Consider the following 23,903-nt stretch of genomic DNA (forward strand, 5'->3'; position numbering starts at 1 on the left):
GGCCAGTGTTATGGGTACCAATTCTTCTAGTTCCCTCAAGAACTGGTATACTTCATTGCTGATTCTTAACCAGGACTATGCCAAGATATAGCTCTTAACCAGCAATGTAAATTGAAGAGTCACAGGGACTCTTAAAATACACCACACAGGCCCTGCCTCCAGCTCACTCCAGGTTGGAGGGCACCAGGGAAATGGGACATCACCAATACACCGTGCCCACATGAACCCTCAGACAGGTCACTGCTGGTTTGTGGTTGGTAAAAGATCGAGTATGACTACGTTCTTAGCTCCTTAAATTAAGCAGCGGCAGAGCTTATCAAGGCTTGGGGCAGTCTGGAGGATGGACTCAGAAAAGGGTTGATGAGAATGACAGGGGACTATGAAGAGACAGAAGCCATGGTTCAAAAGTATGGCTGGGGCAGGAGGAAGTTAAAATTAGGTATTTATCTTGTTCCACCCAATTGAGGCGAGAGATCCTGGTTAGTGGTTAGAGTTTCAAGGGCACCCATATCCACGAGAACGTGCTTCTTTCTGGGGGATAAGGACAGACAGCAGCTACAAGTCTACAGTGACAAATGATCTTTGCGATCCCACCAGAACACAGACGTCACATTGAAGGAGAACACTTTTATTGGCACAGTCATTCCTTTCCTTGTAAATTAACAGAGTAAAGCAGTGATTTTTAAACAGTAAAAGCTGGTTTCTCCCACACTAGTTTCACTGTAGTATCAGAGGTCAGATCAGCCCAATCATAACCACCCAGTTTTAATTTAAGGAGCCCATCTGTGAAACTAGCACGGCTCTTCCAATGATCAGACTCTCTTTCACATGATCAGCTGAGGTGCACAAAAAATAAAACTTCTATTACAAAAGAATCATGCCAAGGACAAGACTAGAGATGGTTAGCAACAGGGCAAAGCTCAGTAGATGCAGGGGCCCTAGGAGAACGTGGCTTTCTCCAAAGAGCTGCCCGCCCCACTATTTCTCTTCTCAACTGATTCCAAATCTGGAAAGCTGCTTGTTTAGACCTACCACCGATGCATGGGAATTTCTCTTGTTAGGAATTTCACTTTCTGTCTCTTTGGAAAACCTACTAACCCTTTATGTCTCTGTCTTGCTGCCTGGGGATGCACAGATGGGGAAGGCCGAGGAGGTGGCTGCAGCGGAGCTGGAGCAGCAGGTCCTACACACAGCACTAGTCTAAGGGGAAGGACTTGCTCTGCTGGCCGCAGGGCTTATGTGGTCTGAGTGTGTGCACTGTGACAACAGTCTGCTGAGCGGGCTGGGAGGGAGCCAGGCCTTGGACGTATCTCCTTGGAAGACAGCTCTGATGGTAGACACAAGGTTTGGCCCAATCCAGTCCTTCAGGCCCTGTCTAAAAGTGCTTGTATCTTATCTGAAAATAAAAGACATGCCCCCCTGCCCATAGCCCAACTGGCTCTATTTAGGGGAAAACAGCCCTGGGCTGGCCGACAGGCCCACCGCAGATTAGATCCTCTTCCAGTACTGATCAGTGCATGGGATTCCAGCCACGATTTCCGATTCAATTCCACAGTGATCCTGGCCTCTGAGGATTTTAAAGAAGCCTGGAAAGTAAAAGCAGGGTGCCTTTAGAGTGTGCCTTGGGTTTTGACCCTTGCCAACATATTCAGACTCATCCCTGAAGACCTAGGAGCAGAAGTTACCAAGCCAGCCCCAAAGCAGTCACCAAGCTAGCACCAGGGTGCTCTGTCGGCTTAAACTGTTTGCCCAGCGGCCCAGCTCCATATCATGAGGCCTCTGGACACCACTTCATTTGAGCCCACGTCACCATCACTGCAGCTGGTGCGATGGGGACTGTGGCAGGCACAGCAATTTGAAGTTGTGTCCTGGCCCATGCTACCTTCTCTTGGGATCAGAGACTGCCCTTGTGGCAAAAGGAAACCCCAGCTCAAAGGCACCCGGATAGTCACAGCTAAGCCCTAGAAGCCTAGGATTTGGAGCTGTGCAGCCAGGCAGAGCAGAGGACAAGATGACCACTGCGACCTAGCTCACAACACCCTATTCTGAGCAGGAAGGGAGCTGCCACTCACCATTGTCACCCCAGTCAGTGTTCCAGGAGTTGCCAACCAGCCAGTAGGGGGTGCCATTCTCCACTCCCCAGCCCAGGATGCGGACAGCATGGCCGCCCATCATATCTCCAGCGACGTGTTGGTACACTCCTGAGAAAGGAAAAACCTGTTCAGACGGAGACCAGGCCGCCGCCCCTTCTCCCACAGCATCCCTCTAACTCAGCTGGCTACCCCCAGAGCCAGGACAAATGGGGTCCAGGAGGCCCAGCAGGCCTGCCACAAGAAAAGGGTGAGCCCTGTTGTTTTCAAACAGGGTTCCATCCGAACCCTGGTGTTCTATCAGAAGGCTCTAGGGGTTCCCACAGCACTCAGAAATCATTTAAATATATTTTTGAAAGTCCAACACACTCAAACATTTAAGTGAATATTAAAATGGAGTCCAACAAAATGTGCTTCTTGATTGCCTTTAAAACTAAAGTTATAAATTCTAATTTAACAATGTTAAAATACTAATTATCTGTTTTTCATATTGGGGCTCCACATAAGGATTTATCTGTCAAAAGGGCTTTGTGGCTGAAGGAGTTTTAAATTGCTGCTCTGTCTGGGGTACACCCTGGAGAGGTGAAGTAGGAGAGAGGCTGGGCTGGTGACAGCCAACGCTGATCAGTGGAGAAAGATATTAGCTGAGGTGCTCAGAGAGGGGCCACCCGGCTATCCCTTCATTGGTGAATCACTGTCAAACTGGAAATGCATCCTTTTTAATATGGGTGGGGACTATGTTAAAAGCTGTGTGCTTTATGGCATTTTTTTCTTGCCAGAGTCGTCTCCCTGTGTCCAGCCCTTGTTTTATGAGTTGAGAGCTTTGGGGTTTTCAATCCAGCAGAAGGTAAATGAGACAGAAGCGGTCACCACCGACTCCCCATCTGGAATAGGGGATTTCTAAGACAGCTCTCGGGCCAGGACCGTCCAGTTCCCTGGGTTGAATCCCCACAGCATTGCACACAGCAAGGTGCTTCTTGTTGACTCATCCTCTCGGCGGTAGGCATGTTGCTGGGACTTTGCCAAAACAAAGGGCAATAAAAAGGGTCACTCGGCCCAGACACATCAAACCTATAGTCACAATGCGAATACACCAATAAAGCAAGGGAGGCGGACAGAGGTGGGAGCCAGTGGTTCCATGGAGGTGAAGACAGGCTTTCCGAAGGAGATATTTGAGCTGGCCTTTATGTGATAAGTAGAAATTGGCCATATAGAAAAACTCTGGGGAGGATATCTGCAATAGCATGTGCAGAAGATCAAATGCGAGCAAGAGGGCAGAGCAGGTGGGAAGCTGCCGAGAGCAGCAATTATGAGTGCCAGGAGCCAGCTGCTGAGTGGCCTGCAAGGAATGAGAGCCGGGCAAGGGGACGCCTGACACAGTCCTACTCCTGAAGGCCCTGCTTTCCTCCCCTGATCAAGTCCTGTTGGTCCCCTGGAACCCGGACGCCCTCCCCCGCGCTGCCATCAGGGAGTCAATACACACCAGACTTGTACTGCAGGAAGTCTGAATACACAGTGAAGGCCGCCTCCACTGGGCCGTTTTTGAAGATCTCTGCCATGATCTCCTTCTCGCTGCTAGAGACGCTGTAAGAACTGCATCCTGGCAAATGAACCAGCCAAGCGGGGGTGAGCTGTGCCTCCCGCATCTCCATCAGCCAATTATTCACTGATTTATGGGGAGTCACCAGGTGAAGACTGTGCGTTTAGGGGACTTGCCCAGCCCGGGCAGTCAGGGAAGATTTCCCAGAGGCAGGAATAACTGAGTTGGATCTGAAAGCTCAGAAGTGGGAGAAGGGGGCTGTGTGGTGAGAGGGGGCAGTGAGCATGAGACTCTGGAAGAAGGGCAGAGTGGTACCCAAAAGGATTCTGGGGTCTGATTACTCCTACGTAAAATGAGGGGTTTGGTCCCTTCCAGCTCTGAGCGTCTGTGACTCTAAGACACCATTCCTAAAGCTGAATTCAGGATGGAGACATGCAGAAAATGCAGTGTGCGCTGTTCCCTCCAGCAAGAGAGGCATCGATGACCCTCCCTTCTCCATCCTGTCTTCCTGACTCTGAGGTCTTACTGCCCTGGCCTCTCCCTTCCTCTGGCCTGGGAAGGGAGTCAGCAGGTCCGGCCGGCGCGCTGGGTGGCCCGGGCCCCAGCTTACCGTAGTGTTTGTCTTCTTTGTAGGAGGGGCTGTAGCCGGGCTCGCAGATCTTGCTGCACTTGGGAGTGTCCCCTCCCTCCCCCGTGCATGGGGGCCGGGAGCCGTTCACATGGTGCTCACAAGGAGGAATGGAGTAGGGTCTGCAACCTGGGGGGTCAAGTAGAAAGGAGGGTGTCAGCCGACGGCCCCTACAGAGGCCCTTTGAGGCCAGAGAGAAGAACTGGGGCAACAGCTAGTGGGATCATAGTTACCCTGATGTCTGCAGCATTGACGCTGCTCTTGCGCCTGCTACTAATTCTGCCACAGAGAGGACTGGCGTGTCTGTCTACCCTATTTTTCAGCCCAGCACTCCTCCCCTCAACCCTCGACCTTCACTTTATAATGGAAAATGAGACCATCATTATTCACTGCTTATAAAATCCATCTGGCCAGAGAGGGGCTTAGGGCAGACACTCACCTACATGGGAGTCATAGAGGCCACCGGAAACCAGGCCCTGTTTTGTCCAGAAGTTCCAAGCTTCAGCAGGAAAGCCCCCATTACAGCTAAGAAAAGAGCCATTCGTCAAATTCATTATGAGACAAGTTCTAGCTGCTCCCACACCGCTGCCTGGTGCCCAAGGCCCCAGGTTCCGAGCCTTGCCACTAAGATTCTCCAGAAGACAGAAGGACTCTCATAGTCATGCCTACACCAAACTAGGCTGTGCCTTTTCTAGAACAGGGATTCTCAATCAGGCAGCACGTTAGAACGCCCTGGGGTACTTACAAAAAACACCCATGCCAGGGATTCTGATTTAAGTGGTGTGGGACGAGGCCCACGCACACCTTTTTTTTTTTTTTTTTTTTTTTAACTCCCAGGTATTTCTGACCTGTAGCCCCAGCTGAGAACCACTGTTGCAGAACCAAGGCCAGAGCTGGTGGAGGGCAGGCACCTGAGGGAGGAGTTTAGTGCTGTGTGACCAATTTGGGGACCCATCATCCTTAATTACAGATGAGGAAACAGGCCCAGAGGCTATTACATTTCCTTGAGCGAAAAAGGGAAGAAGGATGATAAAAACCAGACCTGTGACCAGAAATTTAACCTCATATTCTGAGACCATCTGTGTGGCCCAGAACACACCACCCACACCCAGCTCTGAGGGCCCAGCCTGGTTTCAGGTACCTCCCAGAAAGCAGAAGCCACACTAGGGCCTGCTTACAGACTCCCCAGGTTCCCACGCTGTCTCAGCAAAGGACCACCCTCCACCCTCAAGGAGTACCACTCCCACTCCCAGGGAGCCCTCACAGTCATGGGCCACCTGAGGCAGCCTCGGCCTAGAGTCTCTTGGCGCCATTCCCAGGAACCAGGCTCCCACAGTGGGAGGTGCTAGCTCAGACTCACCCGTCCCCACACTGGTCACCACAGCAGGTGAGCATGTCCTCAGCGGACACTTCCACACTGACATGCCCATTGGTGCGGATGCAGATCCGGTCAGAAATGGCTTCCACAGCCCCAAATGCCTGTAGGAACATCACCCAGGTGAGCCCCACTCCCGGACTGCGGGCCCCTCCAGCGACCACCTTGGAGGATCACAGCAGGCACCTCAGACCTTCTTGGTGGCTAGTTTCTCCGGATATCAGGCGAGGGTCCTGGCGCTCAAGCTCAGCTCTGAAGCAAGAAACCAGTCCCCACCCCTAAGCCTCTACCTGGGCACTTGGTTCATTTCTGAAACACGTGGTTTTGGATTTCAATATAAAGACAGAGCTCACACAAAGGACAAATGCTGTCTGATTTCACTTATATGAGGTCCCCAGACTAGTCAAAGTCAGAGACAGGAAGTAGAAAGGTGGCTGTCAGGGGCGAGGGGAGGAAGCAGGGGGTTAGTGTTTCATGGGGAGAGTTTCAGTTGTGCAAGAGGATAAAGAGCTCTGTGGATGGACGGTGGTGATAGCAGTGCACTTAAAAACGATTAAGATGGTTAAACTTAGATTACGTGTATTTTACCACAGTTAAAAAAACAAAAGACAGTTCACTGAGTACAGATACGGATGGGAGGCTTCAAGAAGCACAGCAGGGGTCAAAAGTCATGGTATTGGCTGATGGACCAGGACAGTGTGTCAAACAGAAATAAACAGCTTCACAACCCACACACAGGCTGTGCCCTGCGCAGGGTGCTTCACACGTCCATTCTTCCACCCAATCCTTGCAAGAACTCATGATTTTAGGATCTTTATGATTTTTACATTCGTGGAGAGTGAGAGTCAGGAAGTTTATGTGACTTGCCTAGTCACAGTTGGTCCAACACCTTCTCCCCGGTCACTCCCACCCCACCTCCTCCCGCTTTGCTCCAGCCCCTCCCGCCAGCAGGGCTCACCCAGCAGGAGCCACAGGAACCCTGGTCTCTGATCTCCTTGATGGTCGGGCAGTTTGGCCACTGTTCCCGGGCATCAAAGTTTTCAGGCAGAACCACGTCCTCAGCAAACCAAACTCTGGATAAGGAAGGTCTCTATTACAAGCTCACATCTGACCACTCAACCCACCCCAATCCTTGCAAAGGCCAGCTGACTTGGGACCTAGAAAGGGAGTGAGGGATGAGGACATGTGCAGGGATGTCCCCTTGAAATTTTATAAAAGAAAACCTGATTCTACTGCTCAACACAACTTATCATTCCATATGCTTCTTTCTAGAAATATTTTATGGATACTCTTCAAGAGTCTTAACCATAGGGTCCAGATAATTGTGTTTCTTGCTTCCTCCACCCCACCCCCAATCACAAACATCTGCCCAGGTTCCTTGCACCATTTTTACTGTCTTAACCATTGTGTGATGTCCCATAACTTAACTATCTCACCCTCATTGTGAGATTTTTCTAACGCTTCCTATAAGAGTAATAGCCATATGAGAATGTCCACTGCCAAGTTTTCTAGAAAAATAAAACAGTAATGGCAGATCATATGGCTATTCTTTAGCTTTTCCTTAAATTATTCAAAATCGGGCCCATCCATACTGTGGAGACCCAGCCCCAGGGCCTTCCCCACAGGGGCTTGGAGACACCCGGAGAAGCACAACAGGGAACTTCTGGCATTTGGGGCTGAGCCCTGGACCTCGAGTAGAGTCCCTGTAGCTCTAGGGGAAGTGAGACCTACGGACACCAGGGAGGCCTCTCTCTTCCGTCCTTCCCACTCTCCCAAACACTGCCGCTCACATGGCAGCCATTCAGGTACATCAGCGCATCCTCCCCGGGGAGCACGCACTCACCTCTGGGGCAGCTTGGGCCCACCCAGGAAGGTGCCACACAGCCTCTTCACATAGCTCAGGTCCACATTGTGGAAGTTGTGTCCGGCCTGGAAGAGAGCCCCGCCCACAGCAGTCACCCACCAAAAGAGGGGTTGTTTCCAGGGAGGGGGCGCATGTGAGTGTGCACACTGCCCAGGTGCAAGGCCTGACAAGATGAGGGGTCCCATCCAACTCAGCAGAGCAAGGGGGCTGGGGCACTGCCCTAGACCGGATGTTTGCGTTCCCCAAAATTCAGACATGCAAACAGCTGCAGCCACCTCCCTCGGGAACCAGAGTGCAGAGCTCAATTCTCGGAGGGGACACATGCAGGAAGCAGCCCCCACAGCTCACCTTCCACGTAGTGTTACGTTTGTTAACATAATTGACCAGCTCATCTGACAGCGGCTGGAAATACGGCCTGCTCCGGGCATTGGTCAGCACCACCAGACAGCTGAGGGTGGCCAAGAGCTGCCACATTTTGGAAGCTGGATCCTAGATTCACCTAGAAAGAACACAAGACATCAGCATGCTCCTCCTTCACTCAGTTCAAGTGTCTAACACACACAAGAGCGCTATCTCAGGCAGCACGGTTCTGGGGCCAGGAACAACCCAGGGGTCGAAAGACCCAGGTTCTCATCCTGGCTCTGCCATTTGCCCCTTCTGTTCCTCAGGTCCCTCTTCTGTGAAGCCTGGGCGTGGCAGCAGAGAGCCCTCAAGTATCTGTGGTGCCTATGGGCTCCCAGGCCTCATCTCAAAGCCCCAACCTGTGCCCGTAGCACCCAGGACTGCGCTACAGACTATGTTTATGCCCCCACCCCCCCAAAACTCACGTTGAAATCCTGACCTCCCATGTGACGTATAGGGAGTGGGGCATCTGGGGAGTGACTAGGTCATGAGAGTGGAGCCCACATATGCGGAATTAGGGCCCTTATAAAAGAGGCCCAGAAAGATCCCTCCTCTCATCCACCATGTGAGGACACAGTGAGAAGTCTGTGAGCTGGACGAGGGCCCTCGGCTGACCATGCTGATGCCCTGGACTTCCAGCCTTCAGAACCATGAGAAATCGACGTGTTTAGAAACCTCCGAGTCTGTGGTAATCTGCTGTAGCAGCCCAAACGGCCTAAGACAGATGGTGTGTGCTTCTCCTCCAGGTGGCTGGGAGCCAGGAGAGAGAAAGTAGAGGGGCTATGCGGCCTGCAGTGAGGGAGGGCCCCAAGCCGCTTCGGGCCAGTGACACGTGTTGCTTGGGTCTCCAGGGCTGTCGCTCAGAGCTAGGGCAGGGCTCACACTCTCAGACAGTACTGTTTATTGGATGGTTTGTGGCCTCCACCATCTTGTGGGCTGTGAGGACAGCGCCAGGGCTGACCTGCCGTCTGTCAACCCCAGGGCCCAGGCAACAAGCAGTATCAACAAGCCCATCCCAAACGAACAAATAACCCTAGATCTCCAGGCTAAACGAGTCCAGTGCCCTCTCCACTTCTGCCAAACTGCCTTTCCATGGATTTGAGGAACCAAGTTTGAGACTCTTCCCACCTTAGTGCTCTGAAAGCATAAAAAGTCTGTGTGATTACGTCAAGCGGAGGACCAACGGGATGAGAAAAATCCAGGAGAAAACAAAGCCCACAGGCCACATTTTGGGTACAAAACAAGCAAAACACCAGCCAACCCAAGCTCAGCGTGTGCCAGTCTCGGGAGAGGCAGGGAAGCAGAGCTGGTCTGGCCAGTGGCACAAGTCCCCTGGGATTCCCTCTGGTTTTTCCAGTCAGCCAAGGGCTCTGCTTCTGTTTTCAGAGACGGTGCCTCCGAGACGAAAACCATCACATCACAACCGTGGGCCTTAGATCTCGGACTGCAAGTCAGGAGACTGTAAAGTTCCAGCTTGGCCTCTGAGGCGAGCTGCTCTGATGAAAACAAGACACGGGTCCTGGGTGCTACAGCACCGCACGTGTGTTGGGGGATGTGCCGTCCCTGACCTCAGGGGCTTACACAGCGGGCCATGTGAAACAACTCACCCCCTCACAGGTCACAGGTTGTTGCGAGGGTTACAGGAAGATGACGGTGCTGCCTCCCACAGGGCGAATTATAGTTGATGGAAATATAAACTTAACTGTTGCTTAAGCAACAATTCATCTGAAAGAATAAACGTGTGAGGACAGCAAGACAGTTCTGGAGAAGAGCACGGACGCGGGCCTGGCCCTCCAGGGTAGTAGATGTATTATAAAACCCTGGGCAAAGCTGGTCCAGGAATAGCCCGATCAACAGACCACCCAGAAGCACGTCCTACGTGTGGGAATCCAATGTACGGAGTAGACGCGACCGAGGAACCGGCATGTGAGCAGACGGTGCTCGCACAACTGGGGAGGCATTTTGAAAAACAGAGTAAGGCTGAAGCTTTACACTTGATTTCCTACAGAAAAAGTGCTACAGGAAACAAAGATCTTGAATAAAAACACAGATGTTGTATGAAGAAAATAAATGCACTTTTAAAAACGTAATATTGGAGTGAGGAATGCCTAAGATTGACATGAAACAAAACCTTAAAGGCAAAATGTTTGACTACATGAAAATAAAGCCGCTCTTCTAGAAAAACAAAATAGAAAGTGACAATCTGAAAAAAAAAATTGTGCCTACATATACCTAAGGTTTCATTTCCTTAATATGCAAAGGGCTCTGAAAATTCAGAATAGAACAGCATCATAGAAAAAGGGCAGAAGGTCATACTGAATTTACAGAAAAAGAATTACGAAGGCCAACAAAGACGCTCAACCATAGGGAGATGCAGAAAAAGTGAAGGAGGCATTGATCTTCAGTCAGACCGGCAAAGCCTGGACAGCCTGTTAGACTTCAGTGGCTGTAGGATGTGGGGAAACAGACACCGCATTGGTGATGAAGACCCAGTGGAAGACGACCATGGAGAGGCCCACCTGGCCGGCTCCATCCATTTTTCCATCCGCATGCCCTTTGACTCAGCAATTCGACATTTACAGATTTATCCTACTAGCCTCGAAATGCAAAGATATGGGTACATGGATGTCTACTGAATATTTTTTCTATTAGCAAAAGACCAGAAACAAAGCAGTAACTGTTACGTAATGGTAAATGGTTAAATAACAGAACGCAAGCAGCCAGTAAGAAATGAACTAGCTGAAGTGACTCATACTGTACCGATAAAGTCAAAATGCCCAAGACAGCCAGGAAGTGAAAGAAAGCAAGGAACAGGTGAGTCACAGTCAGCACTTGGGCCCCTTGAGCAATGTCCACATACATTCCTGTCACTACATGCAACGCAGCAGGAAAAACACACAAAAGGAACAAGAAACTGTGGCAGGGAGACATTTTTCACTATATCATCTTTTTTTTTTTTTTTAAAGATTTTATTTTTCCGTTTTCTCCCCAAAGCCCCTGGTACATAGTTGTGCATTTTTACTTGTGGGTCCTTGTAGTTGTGGCATGTGGGACACCGCCTCAGCATGGCCTGAGGAGCAGTGCCGCGTCCGCGCCCAGGATTCGAACCGATGAACCCTGGGTCACCAAAGTGGAGTGTGCAAACTTAACCACTCGGCCACGGACCAGCCCCTCTTTTTTTTTTTTTTTTTTAAAGGAACATTATATTGGAGGTTTTGTTCTTTTAGGAAGAATAACAGCTAGTGCTACGAAAGATCCAGTGCCACCAAAGTGAGAAAAGAACACTTGTTTTCATGAGCCCCCAGTGCATCTCCAGTTGTCTCCCCAGCCACCAAAGAGGCTTCCTGCTCAAAACACTTAACCTTCCCATTTTTGGTGACTCATGGGGAGGCTGCTGCTCACACAACACACATCAGGGGCCCACATGGTCTCCAAACTCTTAGGTAAATGTCTCGCTGTGTCCTCATGGTGGAAGGGGCAAGGCAGCTCTCTGAGGCCTCTGGGCAGAGAAGCAAAGTGGTCAGGTTCCTTTCTTTCTATTGACACCCTCTGATCTACCCTTGGCATCAACATCTTTCCAAGATGGGAGAATCTAGTGTGGAAACACTGAGAGTGCGCACGCCCTGCACGTCGAGGTCTGGCTGAGGGCCGATTAGAATGGCACCTGGAAGGGGTGCCATCCTCAGCTCTCACCAGGACCTGTCCAGGGAGACCAGCACATGGCCAGAGCCTGAGGCAATCTGAGGCAGTCCTGGCAGAATGCTCCCTGGATGTCAAACAGGAGTGACCCCCAGAGGCCCTCTTGGGGCTTAGCTATCTGTTTGCTGGGATGTTAAATCATAAGCTAGTGGAGAACGGGAGCACTTCCACAGCAAGCTGGATCTTTGAACACGATTTCTCTGGTTTCTGTGGTGGAAGAAAACACAGGCCACGCCCATCTCCCAGATGGTTCCCAGTTCCTGCCCTGACACCTGCCGCGGCCATCGCTGGGCCTGTGCCTGTGGCCTGCCAGGCCCCCCACGCTACTTCACCAGATGTGAGACTTTGGTGCACACACTGTTCTTTTCCTCTGGTTCCACAGGTCCTCCATGTTTCCTGTCCACGTTATTCTCCCTCATGACCCTACCTCAGTGGAGAACCAGGGCCCTGGCGACCTGCAGACCCGGGAGCTCGTAGCTCAGCAGGAACCACCGACTCCCAACCCCATCCAGACTGAGCACCTGGGAAGCCCTTCCTTCCAGCCCCAGCACCCCTGGCACAGCGCTGTGGCACTATGGGAGAGCGTCTGAGTTGGGGTTCAAGTGGTCACCAGCCACTGCAGTGGGCAGTAAGGATTAGCACAGGGCTCGGAGTCAGGAGACCTAGATTCCGATCTCAGCTCTTCCACTTACTAACTGTGCGCCCTTGAGCATGAGCCTTCACTGAGCCTCAGTTTCCCCACCTGTAAAATGGAGCTAATAACCATTAGTTTCTCGAGGTGGAAGTCAAGAGTGAGCTGAGGCTGGGCAGAAGCGCTGTCACAGTGCCTGCCACACAGCAACAAGGCAATGAAGGCTGCTCACGTGGGCTCCTGAGTTCCAGGTCCGCCTCTCCACCCTTCGTCCTTCCTTCCCTCTCTTCTCTTCTTTCCCCCACTTCTAGCCTGTGCAAGAGAACTCCAGTCGGCTCCAAACCTGTCCCCAGTACCTCAACATCACAAAGAAGAGTATGAATTAAAATTGAAGGGTTTTTTTCATTTGGTTTGTTTTATTGTGAGGAAGACTGGCCCTGAGCTACATAACATCTGTTACCAATCTTCCTCTTTTTGCTTGAGGAAGATTGTTGCTGAGCTAACATCTGTGCCCATCTTCTTCTATTTTATGTGGGATGCTGCCAGAGCATGGCTTGATGAGCAGTGCTGGGTCTGGTCTGTGCCTGGGATCTGAACCTGTGAACCCCCGGGCCGCCAAAGCAGAGCACGCAAACTTAACCTCTATGCCACCGGGCTGACCCCCTAAAATTAAAGTTTTAACCTCAATTAACCTCCAAATGGGCTTCCATTTTGAGGGTTCTGAGACCGCTGAGAGCCCAAAGAATATTAACTCAAATTTCTCTTCCTGGAGGTACAGACACAGACACCCGAGAGCTGTGGCCATTTCATTCTAGTGAGCACCAGCCATCTTTCTTTCCACAGCCACACAAATCAGGAACACTGGACAAACCACACACATGTGGTTAAAACAAGCTGTGCTGTTAACAAGCCGGTCATGGGGTCTTACCACGAAACAGAACCAGCTCTCCCTTCCTGTCTTTTGGGCACACACTTCCCTTTTATTACTCAATTCTATGGGTTTTTTTCTTTAACTATAGGAGAGAATGAACAGAAAGTCCTTATTTCATGAGGGAAGAGGGGCCCAAACAGGATAAGAAACTTGCAAGTCACCAGACTCCCTCCCTTTCAGGGTGTGGGCCCGGGGCAGGGCTGGGGGGAACAGCCACAGGCAGATGCTACACCCAGCGCTAGGTCAGCTGGACTTCCTCACAGACCGGGGGCTCCACCACACCCCCTGCCTCTTTTCTAAGTTAACGTCTGGCTAAAAATTAATGGGCTCTCTCATTTCTTTCCTCTCCAAACCCCTATAGCACTTAACGGTTTATATGAAAGCACGTTCCACTGAAGTTCTGCAGAATATTGTCGTGTGCAAAAAAGGACCTGTTGCCAGGCGATCCTTCCACCTCCCCTCACAGCAGAACCATTCCCCAGACTACTTTGAAGCCATTCCTGGGACTAACGTGGACCTTGGGACTCTGGAAGGAGGTGGAATGAACACAGAAGGAGAGGAGCTGATGCCAAGTCGCAGGAGGCTTCAAGTCCTGACATCCCTAAGGACATGAAATCAGTTTTGGCTGCCACCAACCTTGATTTTTAAAAAAGCTTTCTTACGAGGTTACAGAGCCCTCAGGTAGACTGAATTCTAAATCTGTACTGGCTCTAAGGAGAAAAGACATATATACCTGAAATTTCCAAATAAGCCAGCTGCAATCTTCTGGCCAATACAGAAAAAGATGAATGAATATCCACCAACAGGCTTTCATCCAGTACCTCACTTTTCCTTGCCCACAGCTTCTGTTCATACACTGCTGACCTCTTTCACAGTTGGCTCTAAAGAATCAAAAAACTGAGTGGTCACACTTTGCCAATCGCCACAAATTAAGGTTGTGCCTTATATATCAGCAGAGGGTGACAGGTTGGGGGGAAGGCGGAAAGAGAGGGTTGTGAAAATTTAGTGGGACCTTGCTAGAGAACTTTCTAAGTTTCTTTCTCTTCCACAGAGACTGGTCTAGTCTCTTGCTGTCACTGACGGCAGTTGTTCCCAAAGGGCCGACCACTTCAGTACAGCCACATGACAACACTGGGCACACCTTCACCCCCCTGGGCTTGAGTCTGCCCGGTTACACCTCAATGCTGGAGCAGCGCTGTGGTGACCGACGTCAGCGCCCTGATCTCGAACATGCTCCGATCCACCTGAAGCACACCTGAGACCCCTCCTTTCTGAGTCTGAATTACAGCCTTGATGTGGTCTTTCGTGTTTCATGTCTTTGCTCACAATGGAAACGTGTTTAACTGCTTCTTGGCTTATGATCTTCAAATTAAAAAAACAAAAAATGGCTCCTAGTGATCACCTGTCTCCATAAAGCCATGAGGATCAACAGGCACCAGGTGGCTCTGTCCCCCAGAGCTGGGCTCCCTACAGCTGAATGTTCCCAAGCACCTGCCGTGACCCAGAGAAGATGTCCACCATAGCTGGCCACCAGCAGGCTCCAAGGGAACCAGGAGAAGCAGTGAGAAGGCCCCACGCCTGCCTCACCCAGCTAAACCCTTTAGGCCACTCAGAAGTACTTCCCCTGCTACCCACCTGCCAATCATCTCTCCAAAATAAGTGACTAATTCCCACCAGGTTCAGCAGGGCCAGCCTACTCAAGCTACTCTCCCACAGTGTCTGGAAACCTTGTAGCTACAGCGGCCACAAATGGAACATTGCCTTAGATCAGCCATAGCAGCCCACAACCTGCAAAGAGAAGAAAATTACTATCTTAGGCTTAAACAATGGACCCCAGAAAGGTCCTCAACTGTCGAAATATTTTGTATTCTTGAGAAACAAGACAATCTGGGCAAAAGTTCCAGAAGCTTGTGCTCACCAGCTTGGCTCATCACTTCTGAGACTGACTGAGACGTGAAGGGGACACTACATCCCCATATCTTGGTTTCTAAAATGGGCACACTGCCCAGATTCTGAAGGACCCTGGGAGGACTTTATAAAGGCTTTTAGAAATCCTTAGAGACGTACACGAGATTAGTGTTCCATGCCTCTCCAGCCTGCAGGCACACAGCAGCTCCCCAGTTCGATCCTAGGCTAGATTACATCTCCCTGCCGGCTGCGGCAGCTGAGACACTGGCGGCCACAAAAGCAAGCAACGGAAAAACCTCACCTCTCTGGCTCTGGCTTGGTCCTGGTTTCCTCTCCTGGACCCCCCAGGAAGAGATACCTCACAAGGCTGTTGGGAGATGGAAAGAGATGTTTTTTTTGAAAGTGCCTTCCCCGCAGCCTGGCTCAGAGCAGGCAGCCCTTACGCTGAACTGCCACCAGGAAACCGTCTCTCATTCACTAGTGGGGTGAGTATACCTCTCCCCAGGCACAGGTCAGTTAACTCTCGCTCTCCCAGGCTAATTGTTTTTATTCTCAAAATATCCCAGGGTGGATGAAAAACTATGATCCCCCTATTTTTAGCAACAAGCCCTCAAATGATGGTTTATTCTGCCTTCTGCTATCTTGCCCATAAGAACAAAGCACACCCCAACTCCTGTAAGGTTAAGTGGATCAAGAACAGGCAGCAGATGGCTCCCAGCTAATGTCTGACAATCCCACAACCCTGAAGGGCTGAAGCCCTTGGTCGGCACCACCTTCCTAGGTCTTGCGCAAGCCTGGAGACCATGTGACTTGTGTGTGCGTGCATGCACGCAGGCGTGTGCATACATCCTGCCCCAAAGCCAGATCAGAGGGTCATGGAGAAGCCCAGCCCCTGCTGGGTCTCTTGGCAGAATATCTAGATGTTCTCACAGTGGTCTATAATGAATCAGTTTACTATCTTGGTGGTATCTGGCCCATCCCCCTCCCCTATCCTTGCTAGTAACTCTAGGTTATCTTGATGACCAAACTAAATGAGTTATTGGCCTGGTAAAGACAGATAACACAATCAAGACTGCAGGCCTGGGGGCCGGCTGGGTGGCGCAGCGGTTAGGTTCGCACGTTCTGCTTCCCGGTGGCCCGGGGTTCGCCAGCTTGGATCCTGGGTGCGGACATGGCACCGCTTGGCAAAAAGCCATGCTGTGGTAGACATCCCACGTGTAAAGTAGAGGAAGATGGGCATGGATGTTAGCTCAGGGCAAGTCTTCCCCAGCAAAAAGACGAGGACTGGCAGTAGTTAGCTCAGGGCTAATCTTCCTCAAAAAAAATAAATAAGACTGCAGGCATGCATCCTTCCCAGCACCCAGCATTCATCAAACAGTGATGCTGGCAGAGGACCTTTGGTCTTGTATAATGCTTCTGTTTCATAGGTGAAGAGTAACCCCTGAATGGTCTAGCTGACCAGGGATGGAGAATGGTCAAGAGGCCAAATTCTAGGAGAGATTCCACCACAATTATCTGAGTGACCCCCATCATGTCACAGACTTGCAGGTGCCTCAGTTTTTCCATCTGTAAAGTAGGAGAGTCAGACTGCCAGTACCCAAAACTCACACACATTCTGAGAGTTAAAAATTAGAAAACGTTATCTAATATAGAAGTCCAGATACCTAGGTTAGGATCTAAAGAAACCTTATTAAGTTCTAGCTGTTCATAAACACATTAAAACTACAAACACTACCACTGATCAACAACAAAAACAGAAAAGCTTCACTAATCAACAATTTCCTAGGGCAAAGAATTACATTTTAACTCCTAGTCATGAAAATTAAAACAGGGACACCATTTCAAGCCAATCAGATTGGCAAAAATTGAAGTCTGGTAATATCTAGTGTTGGTAAAAATTAGGAACAGGAACACTTAACACTGCTGGGAGTATACGCAGTGAGGAGTAAACCTCACTGGACAGCACTGTCAGTACCCAGCAATTGGAAGGTGCACACACCTTTCCACCCTGCAATTAACTCTATTTCTCCTGCTTTTGCCCCAGAGAAACTCTTGCAAGCGTCTGAGAGATACGAGGTGTAGCTCTGTGAGCAACAGTGAAAAAGCAAAAACAACCTAATTTTCCCTCAGTAGATAAATACACTGTTCATTTAAGATGAATGAACTTGATCTATACGTATCAATATAAATAGCTCTCATAAATAGGTGTGGAAAAGGATACATGCAGTACAAAGTTACATGGATTTAAATAATATTGTTCATGGATTGATACAAAGTATTAAAAGTACCAAAAAAAAAAAAAAAAAAAAACAAGAGAAGAGAAGAGCAGATAGGAGCTACGAGGTCCCTCAGGAAGAGCGGAGCAGGCACAGTAGCGGTAATGGACTTGCAGAGCAAAGAAGCTGAAACCTGCTGCCTGCAAAGGGGAACTGTGACCAAGAGGGAACGCACTCACCCTAAAAACCCCACACACGCCCGAGACCTAGAGGCCCCCAGGCGCTCTGGATAGCGGTGGGGAGGAGGCTTGAGGTTAAAAACAGAACTAATTAAAGTCTAAATATGGAATGGCATTTGATCCCTAGATCCCCTCTCCCTATCCAACCTAGGGTGGAATATGCACATCATTAACCACGGAAGAACTCGGGATTTCTCTCCCATGCTCCCTCTCTTAGGGGGCTCCTGGAGTGTGCGCCAAGAGCGTAAACCAAGAGAGATGATGCTATGGGACCAGGCGTAGACTGCTGACTGCTTCCCAGTATCCCATGTGTGCGATACAGACCTGTATGTACCTCAGCTGATTCAACTTACTGTCAACCCCCACCATCACACTACATGTGAGACTGAACGATATGGAAGTGCCCAGAGTGCACACCTTCTTGACCCACACAAATTCCCATTTCATATAGTTCGACCTCATATTCCTAATACTTTCCTCAAGCCCATCTATCAAAAATTGCTAGCAGAGGGGCTGGCCCCGTGGCCGAGTGGTTAAGTTGGCGCGCTCCGCTGCAGGCGGCCCAGTGTTTCGCTGGTTCGAATCCTGGGTGCAGACATGGCACTGCTCATCAAACCACGCTGAGGCAGCGTCCCACATGCCACAACTAGAAGAACCCACAACGAAGAATATACAACTATGGACCGGGGGGCTTTGGGGAGAAAAAGGAAACAATAAAATCTTAAAAAAAAAAAATTGGTGGCAGATGTTGTGAGTCCTCACCCCGAAATATTTCAGTCCTTCTCTCCGAAGGACAGGGACATTCTACACAACCACAGCTGACTACCACACCTAAGAAAAGTCACCCAGTCATTCCAAGGCTCCCCTGGAAGGGCTGTCCTTTCGCGTCTCCATTCAACTACCAACACTAACACAAAATTTCTCTTACCCCTAAAATGTGTGCAACTTCCTACTCCAACTCTCAGGTCCAGCAGTCTGAGACAGAACCAGTCTCCACGAAAGGCTGAATCAGCAGCACGTGGGCGGGTACATCCTGGAGCCAAAGGGCTTCCACCCTCACCACCTGACCACTTCCGAAACAGGGCTATCCGGACCCAACATCAGGGAAGTTACTGGAGCCAGGGCTGCATCTGGCCTGTGTTGCCTCCCTCTGGGGGCTGGGAAGCCCCCAGATAAGGGATCTGCACTTTTCCACTCAGCAGTACCCCAGCTCTGGGACAAACGCCCCAGAAGGTTTGAGCAGACCCTTTCTCCAAGGTGCCTTCAATTCTCTCTGGGAAAGTGACACAGGGCGGGGGCAGCCCAGCCCCTTTCTTTACTCTAGGGCACTAGGTCACCATCACCAGTGCCAACAGGAAACAGTTCTCCATTAAGGAGGTGACGGAAGAAAAGGAAAGTAGCTTTACCAAACCAGACGCCCTTCTAAGCCTCTTCCCCTTATCATTCTGCATCTTCAAATTCAATTAGATGAATGCATCTCAGCTGCATTCACCTCTGTTTGAAGCAGCACTTGAGGACCAGTCTTTCCAAGGTAACAAACGGTGTTAGGTCTCCCTTTGAAACCAAGCACCTCCACTCCCACGGGGTGTGAGGGTCTCTATAGCATCAGGTAGAGGGATGTGAAGCCTGGTTGCTGCCCTTCTCCCTGCACCAGCCTGTTGGCTTCCTCAGCGCCCGGAGAAGGGGCTGACCTAGACCCACTAAGAAGGCAAACATGATTCACATTTATCTGGACTGTCTGCTGAGCCCTCCAATTCAGTCCCACTGCCACCCCTGCTCCCTAGATGCTCCCTCTGCCAGGCCACCAGGGTCATTAACTGAGGGAAGAGGTGATGCCCCAGAGACTCTACCCTGCTCTCCCCTCTCCCATACCACCCCGGGCCTGAGGCACTGTCTCCCTTCCACAGCAGTCAAGGACTAGGGCGTGGCATGCTCTTCCTCTCCCCGCACTCTCAGGTGGAGTACTCTCCCCCACGCCCTATACAGTCCCCTAGCCTCCTCTCTGCTTAGACAGATTCTCATCCCAACCGTGGCTTTAACCCTTCGTGTGGGTTCCACCGTACTCCACCCAGTTCCAGTCTCCTGTCTTCCGGGGTCCCTGGAATTGTGTGTGATTGTGCGCAGAAAGTTGCCCAGGCAAACCCTTTGGAAGAAGAAAACACTTAAAATAGATGCAGGTAGATACTATTATCTTAGCAATTTTTGCCGAGGAACTGTGGTCCAGAGGCTCACAAGGGGCTGAGGAGCTAGGTTCTAGCCGAAAAGGCAGTGGGACGCGGGCCAAGCTCTTCCTCGCAGGCTCCTCCCTCCATCTCCCCAGAAAACCCCGCAACTCCGCCCTGGCCGCCTCCGGGGTCGGCTGACCCTGCCCGGGGCACGAACGCAGCCCAAGGGTAGGGGCCGGCGCGCGCGAGCTCCCCGGCCGGGGTGGGGGCAGGGGGCCCGGCTGCCCGCGGAAGGGTTGTTTTTTGCTTGTCTCACCACTGGGACTTTTAGCAGGCGGCTAAAAGATGCACGCCCAGCTGCGACAGCCCGAGGGTCCCTCCTTCCCGCCGGCCTTGCGGACGCGGCGAGACCGCGCCTGGGCCCGGAGCGCGGCGCAGAGAGGCCCCAACCTCCCCATGCCCAGCCAAGGTCACTTGCGCCGCGCCCGCGCCCGCACCCGCACCCGCGCCCGCACCCGCCTGTCCGCCCGCACTCACCGCGCCGCGCCGCCGAGAGCCTGGGCCTGCCGCCTGCGAGCGCGCCCCACGGAGCCGGCCGGGTCTGAGCAGCTGCAGTGGCCTCCCGGCCGCCCCCGCCTATGTACCGCCCCGCGCCGCCCCGCCCCGCGTCGCGGCAGCCGACAAGTCACGTGGGCGCCGCGAGCCGCCGCCCCGCCCCCGGCTCCCTGTTCTCCCGCTGCGGGTCCCTCCACCCCTCGCCTACCCCTGCGGGCTCCGCACCCCGCCCCGGCTTCCCGCCCACCCCACTGCGGACACCGCACCCCCACTCTGTCCCCACCCCCAGCTCGCGCTTTGGACCCCGCGCCCGGCTCGGCTTCAGGAGATCCCGCTGGGAGCCAGCTCGCCAGCCCGGGAATAGGGGCACTAAGCCCCGCCGGCCTCTAAGCCTGCGGACTGGGCCCCTTGGGGAACAGAAGGAGGCGAAAGTGGCCCTAAGGGCCTCCTCCCAGCCCAGAGAAATTCCCTAGGGTCCGCCGCTGCCTGAACACAGCGCATTCGCAGCCTGCTGGATCCCTGCTTGGGGGAAAGGATAACTATCCCTCATTTCATTCATTCAGAAACCACTGCCAGAGTTAGGCTTGCAGAGACGGCGGGCCTCCCGGAAGAGCCTTAAAAGGCCCTTTTAGCGTTGATATTCTAAGGACGTGACTATAAGATATTGCAACTATGTGGTAATAATTAAAAATGGTAGCTATTACCACTGAATACTAATTTCAGGACTACAGAGGATCCGTTTGGAAGAGGGTGCCAGGAGGCCTCTCCTGAAGGGGGCATACACTGCAGCACACTGTTTCCCTCGGAGTTCATTTGGGCGAGTGCCTGGAGAGGCTGACGGAGATAAACCCAAGAATCCTCAGGTGTTTCGAATCCTTATGACAACCTTGCAAGGTTGGTATGATCCCAATTTTATTCAAGAGGCTGGTATTTATCCAGCCTGGTATTTTATCCCAGTGCTACTGGGAATAAGAAAGCTGTAGGTCTGGTGAACTCCAGGAGGCCCAGGCTACCTGCTGCATCCTGCAGATGCCTGACCATCAGCTGTCACATAGTCCTCGTGCCTGTCAGGGCCCATCAGAGAGCTCTCTGGACACGTGTCCTTGCACCTGTTTGGTTCCAGTTAAGGATAAGAGTGGAAGGAAAGAAGTCTCAGAGTCTGCACAAGGTTACTACATCCTCAACTGAGGGGAGTTCCCAAGGACCTTAGGACAACGGGAAGGACAGAGACTCCCGTCTTGCACTCCAGACTGCAAATCAGCATTTTGACATGTCACCTTCCGAATGGATGTCAATAAGTTTTGAATTCCACGATGGAACTAATAAGAGGAGGCACAAATGGAGAGGACACACACGTAACCATGATTAGTCTCTCTCTCTCTCATCTTTATAGCGTGACAGGAGGAGTGCTGATTGCTTTACACACATTATACCAATTTTGTGGAATTTTGCATGAGTGCCATTACAGCGGTAGAAATCACTTTTGACGTAAAAGAAAAATAAACAAGCACTACTAGAGTAGAATTAACCCTTCCTTGGGCATCCAGGAATGCTTCATGGAGAAAGGAATACACCAGATAATTTGCTTATTTTCCTCACCTCCCCCTGGATCTTAAGCTCTATCAGGACAAGGATTTTTGCCTGTCCATCCACTGATGAATGGATAAACAAAATGCCATATGGCCATGCAATGGAATGTTATTCATTCATAAAAAGGAATGAAGTACTGGCACATGCTACAACATGGACAAACCTTGAAAACATTTATGCTAAGTGAAAGAAGCCAGGCACAAAGGCCACATGTTATATGAACCGTCCCGTATAGGCAAATCTATAGAGACTGAAAGTAAATTGGTGATTGCCTTGGGCTTGGGGGGAAGGCAAGATGGGAGATTTGGGAGGTGATAGCTAAAAAGATAAGGGATTTCTTTTTGGGATAATAAAAGTGTTCTAAAGTTGACTGTGGTGATTTACATGACTAAAAACCATACTAAACTGGTACATACCATGAACATACTAAAAACCATTGAATTACACAGTTTAAATGGATGAATATTATGGTAAGTCAGTCATATCTCAATAGGCCTATTACCAAAAAAAGGAGGGTTGATTAGGGAAGTTCTGGAAAAGGCTAGAGTAGAAACAATCCTTTTTTTCCCTCTTTTTGGCTGTCCTTTAAGAAGTCCCTTTTCGGGGCTGGCCCTGTGGCCGAGTGGTTAGGTTCGCGCGCTCCGCTGCAGGCAGCCCAGTGTTTCATTGGTTCGAATCCTGGGCGCGGACATGGCACTGCTCATCAGACCACGCTGAGGCAGCGTTCCACATGCCACAGCTAGAAGAACCCACAACGAAGAATATACAACTATGTACCGGGGGGCTTTGGGGAGAAAAAAGAAATAATAAAATTAAAAAAAAAAAAAAGTCCCTTTTCCAAAGAAATGCCTGATTTGTTTCCCCCTTATTTGTAAACCCTTGTAAGTTTGTTCTCCTCTGATCTCTCTCTGCCAGCTTCTAAATCCCAGGGAGGCAGAATCCTTGCTGGAGAGATTTTTAATCGATGGTCTGTTGACACTCAGTAGGTTCTTTGGTAGTTGACGAGGGGGCGGCTCTGATGGTTTTGGCTTTGGCCAGTTCTTTTTCCCAAGTGTTGACCCAACAGAGTGACACCTGATAAGAGCAAGCCTCTATTTTCTTTTTGCTGCTTAAACCCACTAGTTCAAATTTACCTTCAGGCTTAGAATTGTAAGGGTCTCACAAGATCAGACCAACCTTCCTACCTGGACTGGTGTCCAAGGACAGCAACAGGACAAAAGGAAGGGCACAGGCCCCAGGCAAAACTGTGACAACGGTTTTCACCATCCCCAGAAGGAACCTGACAATATTTAACATGATAGAACAAGTTAACTTTCTTCTTAACAATCTATTTGGCCAAAAACAGTAGGGAAAGAGAATGAAAAACAACAATTATTGATAATCTATTATGTAATACACTCTATTATGTAATATACACCTTTTAAAAAATATTCTCACCAACCCTGTGATGTGGGAAAATTCCCCCCATATTACAGATGAAGAAAAAGGGACTCAGAGAAGTCCCATACATCCTAGGTTAACACAGTTTATTAGGAGCAGAGCAGCATTTATAATAGGACCACGTGAATCCACAGCCCCAACCTCTCTCCAGCTTCATCAGGCAATCAGGATTGGCTACAACTCACACACCTGTAGGCCACAGAGTCTGTGATGGGATTTTAGGAAGGGACAAAGAGTGGCTTTTCTCTGGCCAAGGTATTTTGTGCTCAAGAGATTGCTGTTAAAATGTAAATAGATCACCTGCAGAGGTAGCCAGGGGTTGCACAGCACACCTTCTAAGAATTGCTCTCTCTTTGCTGGGGCTCTGCAGTTTGCCAAGGCTCCCTCTGCAGGGGAACTTCCTTCTCTGCCTGCTTTGGGCTCTAGTCCCTACTAAGACAGCTTGGAAGGCTCTCCCTTCCCTCAAGATCCACACGCTTCGGCCTTTTGTCTCAGAGTTGGGGCCTCCACACGGAGTGGGTGCAGTTGAAGCTGAGCCTGCCTTGTGAAGAACATTGTCTTGGCGTGGATTCCCACGTGTGGTCTCGTGGATTGGAAGGACTGTTCTCTCAGCACTCCAGCTCCAAGCTT

At 50.7% G+C, this 23,903-nt stretch overlaps 1 protein-coding gene across 7 annotated transcripts; it reads right to left on the reverse strand.

Annotated features, from left to right (window-relative positions):
* Positions 1–612: 612 nt before the first annotated feature.
* CTSB (cathepsin B) lies at positions 613–20,421 on the reverse strand. 7 transcript variants are annotated; one of them, XM_070611436.1, is made up of 12 exons: positions 20,226–20,358; positions 14,796–14,948; positions 13,894–14,041; positions 7,846–7,996; positions 7,477–7,562; positions 6,592–6,706; positions 5,619–5,737; positions 4,698–4,783; positions 4,241–4,387; positions 3,574–3,690; positions 2,073–2,201; positions 613–1,586 (listed from the first exon to the last, which is right to left on the reverse strand). In XM_070611436.1, exons 4-12 carry the CDS (start codon positions 7,969–7,971, stop codon positions 1,489–1,491), a joined length of 1,023 nt encoding a protein of 340 aa, XP_070467537.1. In that variant the 5' UTR covers positions 7,972–7,996; positions 13,894–14,041; positions 14,796–14,948; positions 20,226–20,358; the 3' UTR covers positions 613–1,488. The 7 variants fall into 7 exon arrangements, with proteins under 7 accessions (XP_070467537.1, XP_070467538.1, XP_070467533.1 ...); XM_070611437.1 differs by lacking the exon at positions 20,226–20,358 and adding an exon at positions 15,370–15,430; XM_070611432.1 differs by lacking the exon at positions 13,894–14,041.
* Between the last annotated feature and the right edge of the window lie 3,482 nt (positions 20,422–23,903).

The sequence above is a fragment of the Equus przewalskii genome, chromosome 2 (genome assembly GCF_037783145.1).
Source record: "Equus przewalskii isolate Varuska chromosome 2, EquPr2, whole genome shotgun sequence".
Lineage (NCBI taxonomy): Eukaryota > Metazoa > Chordata > Mammalia > Perissodactyla > Equidae > Equus > Equus przewalskii.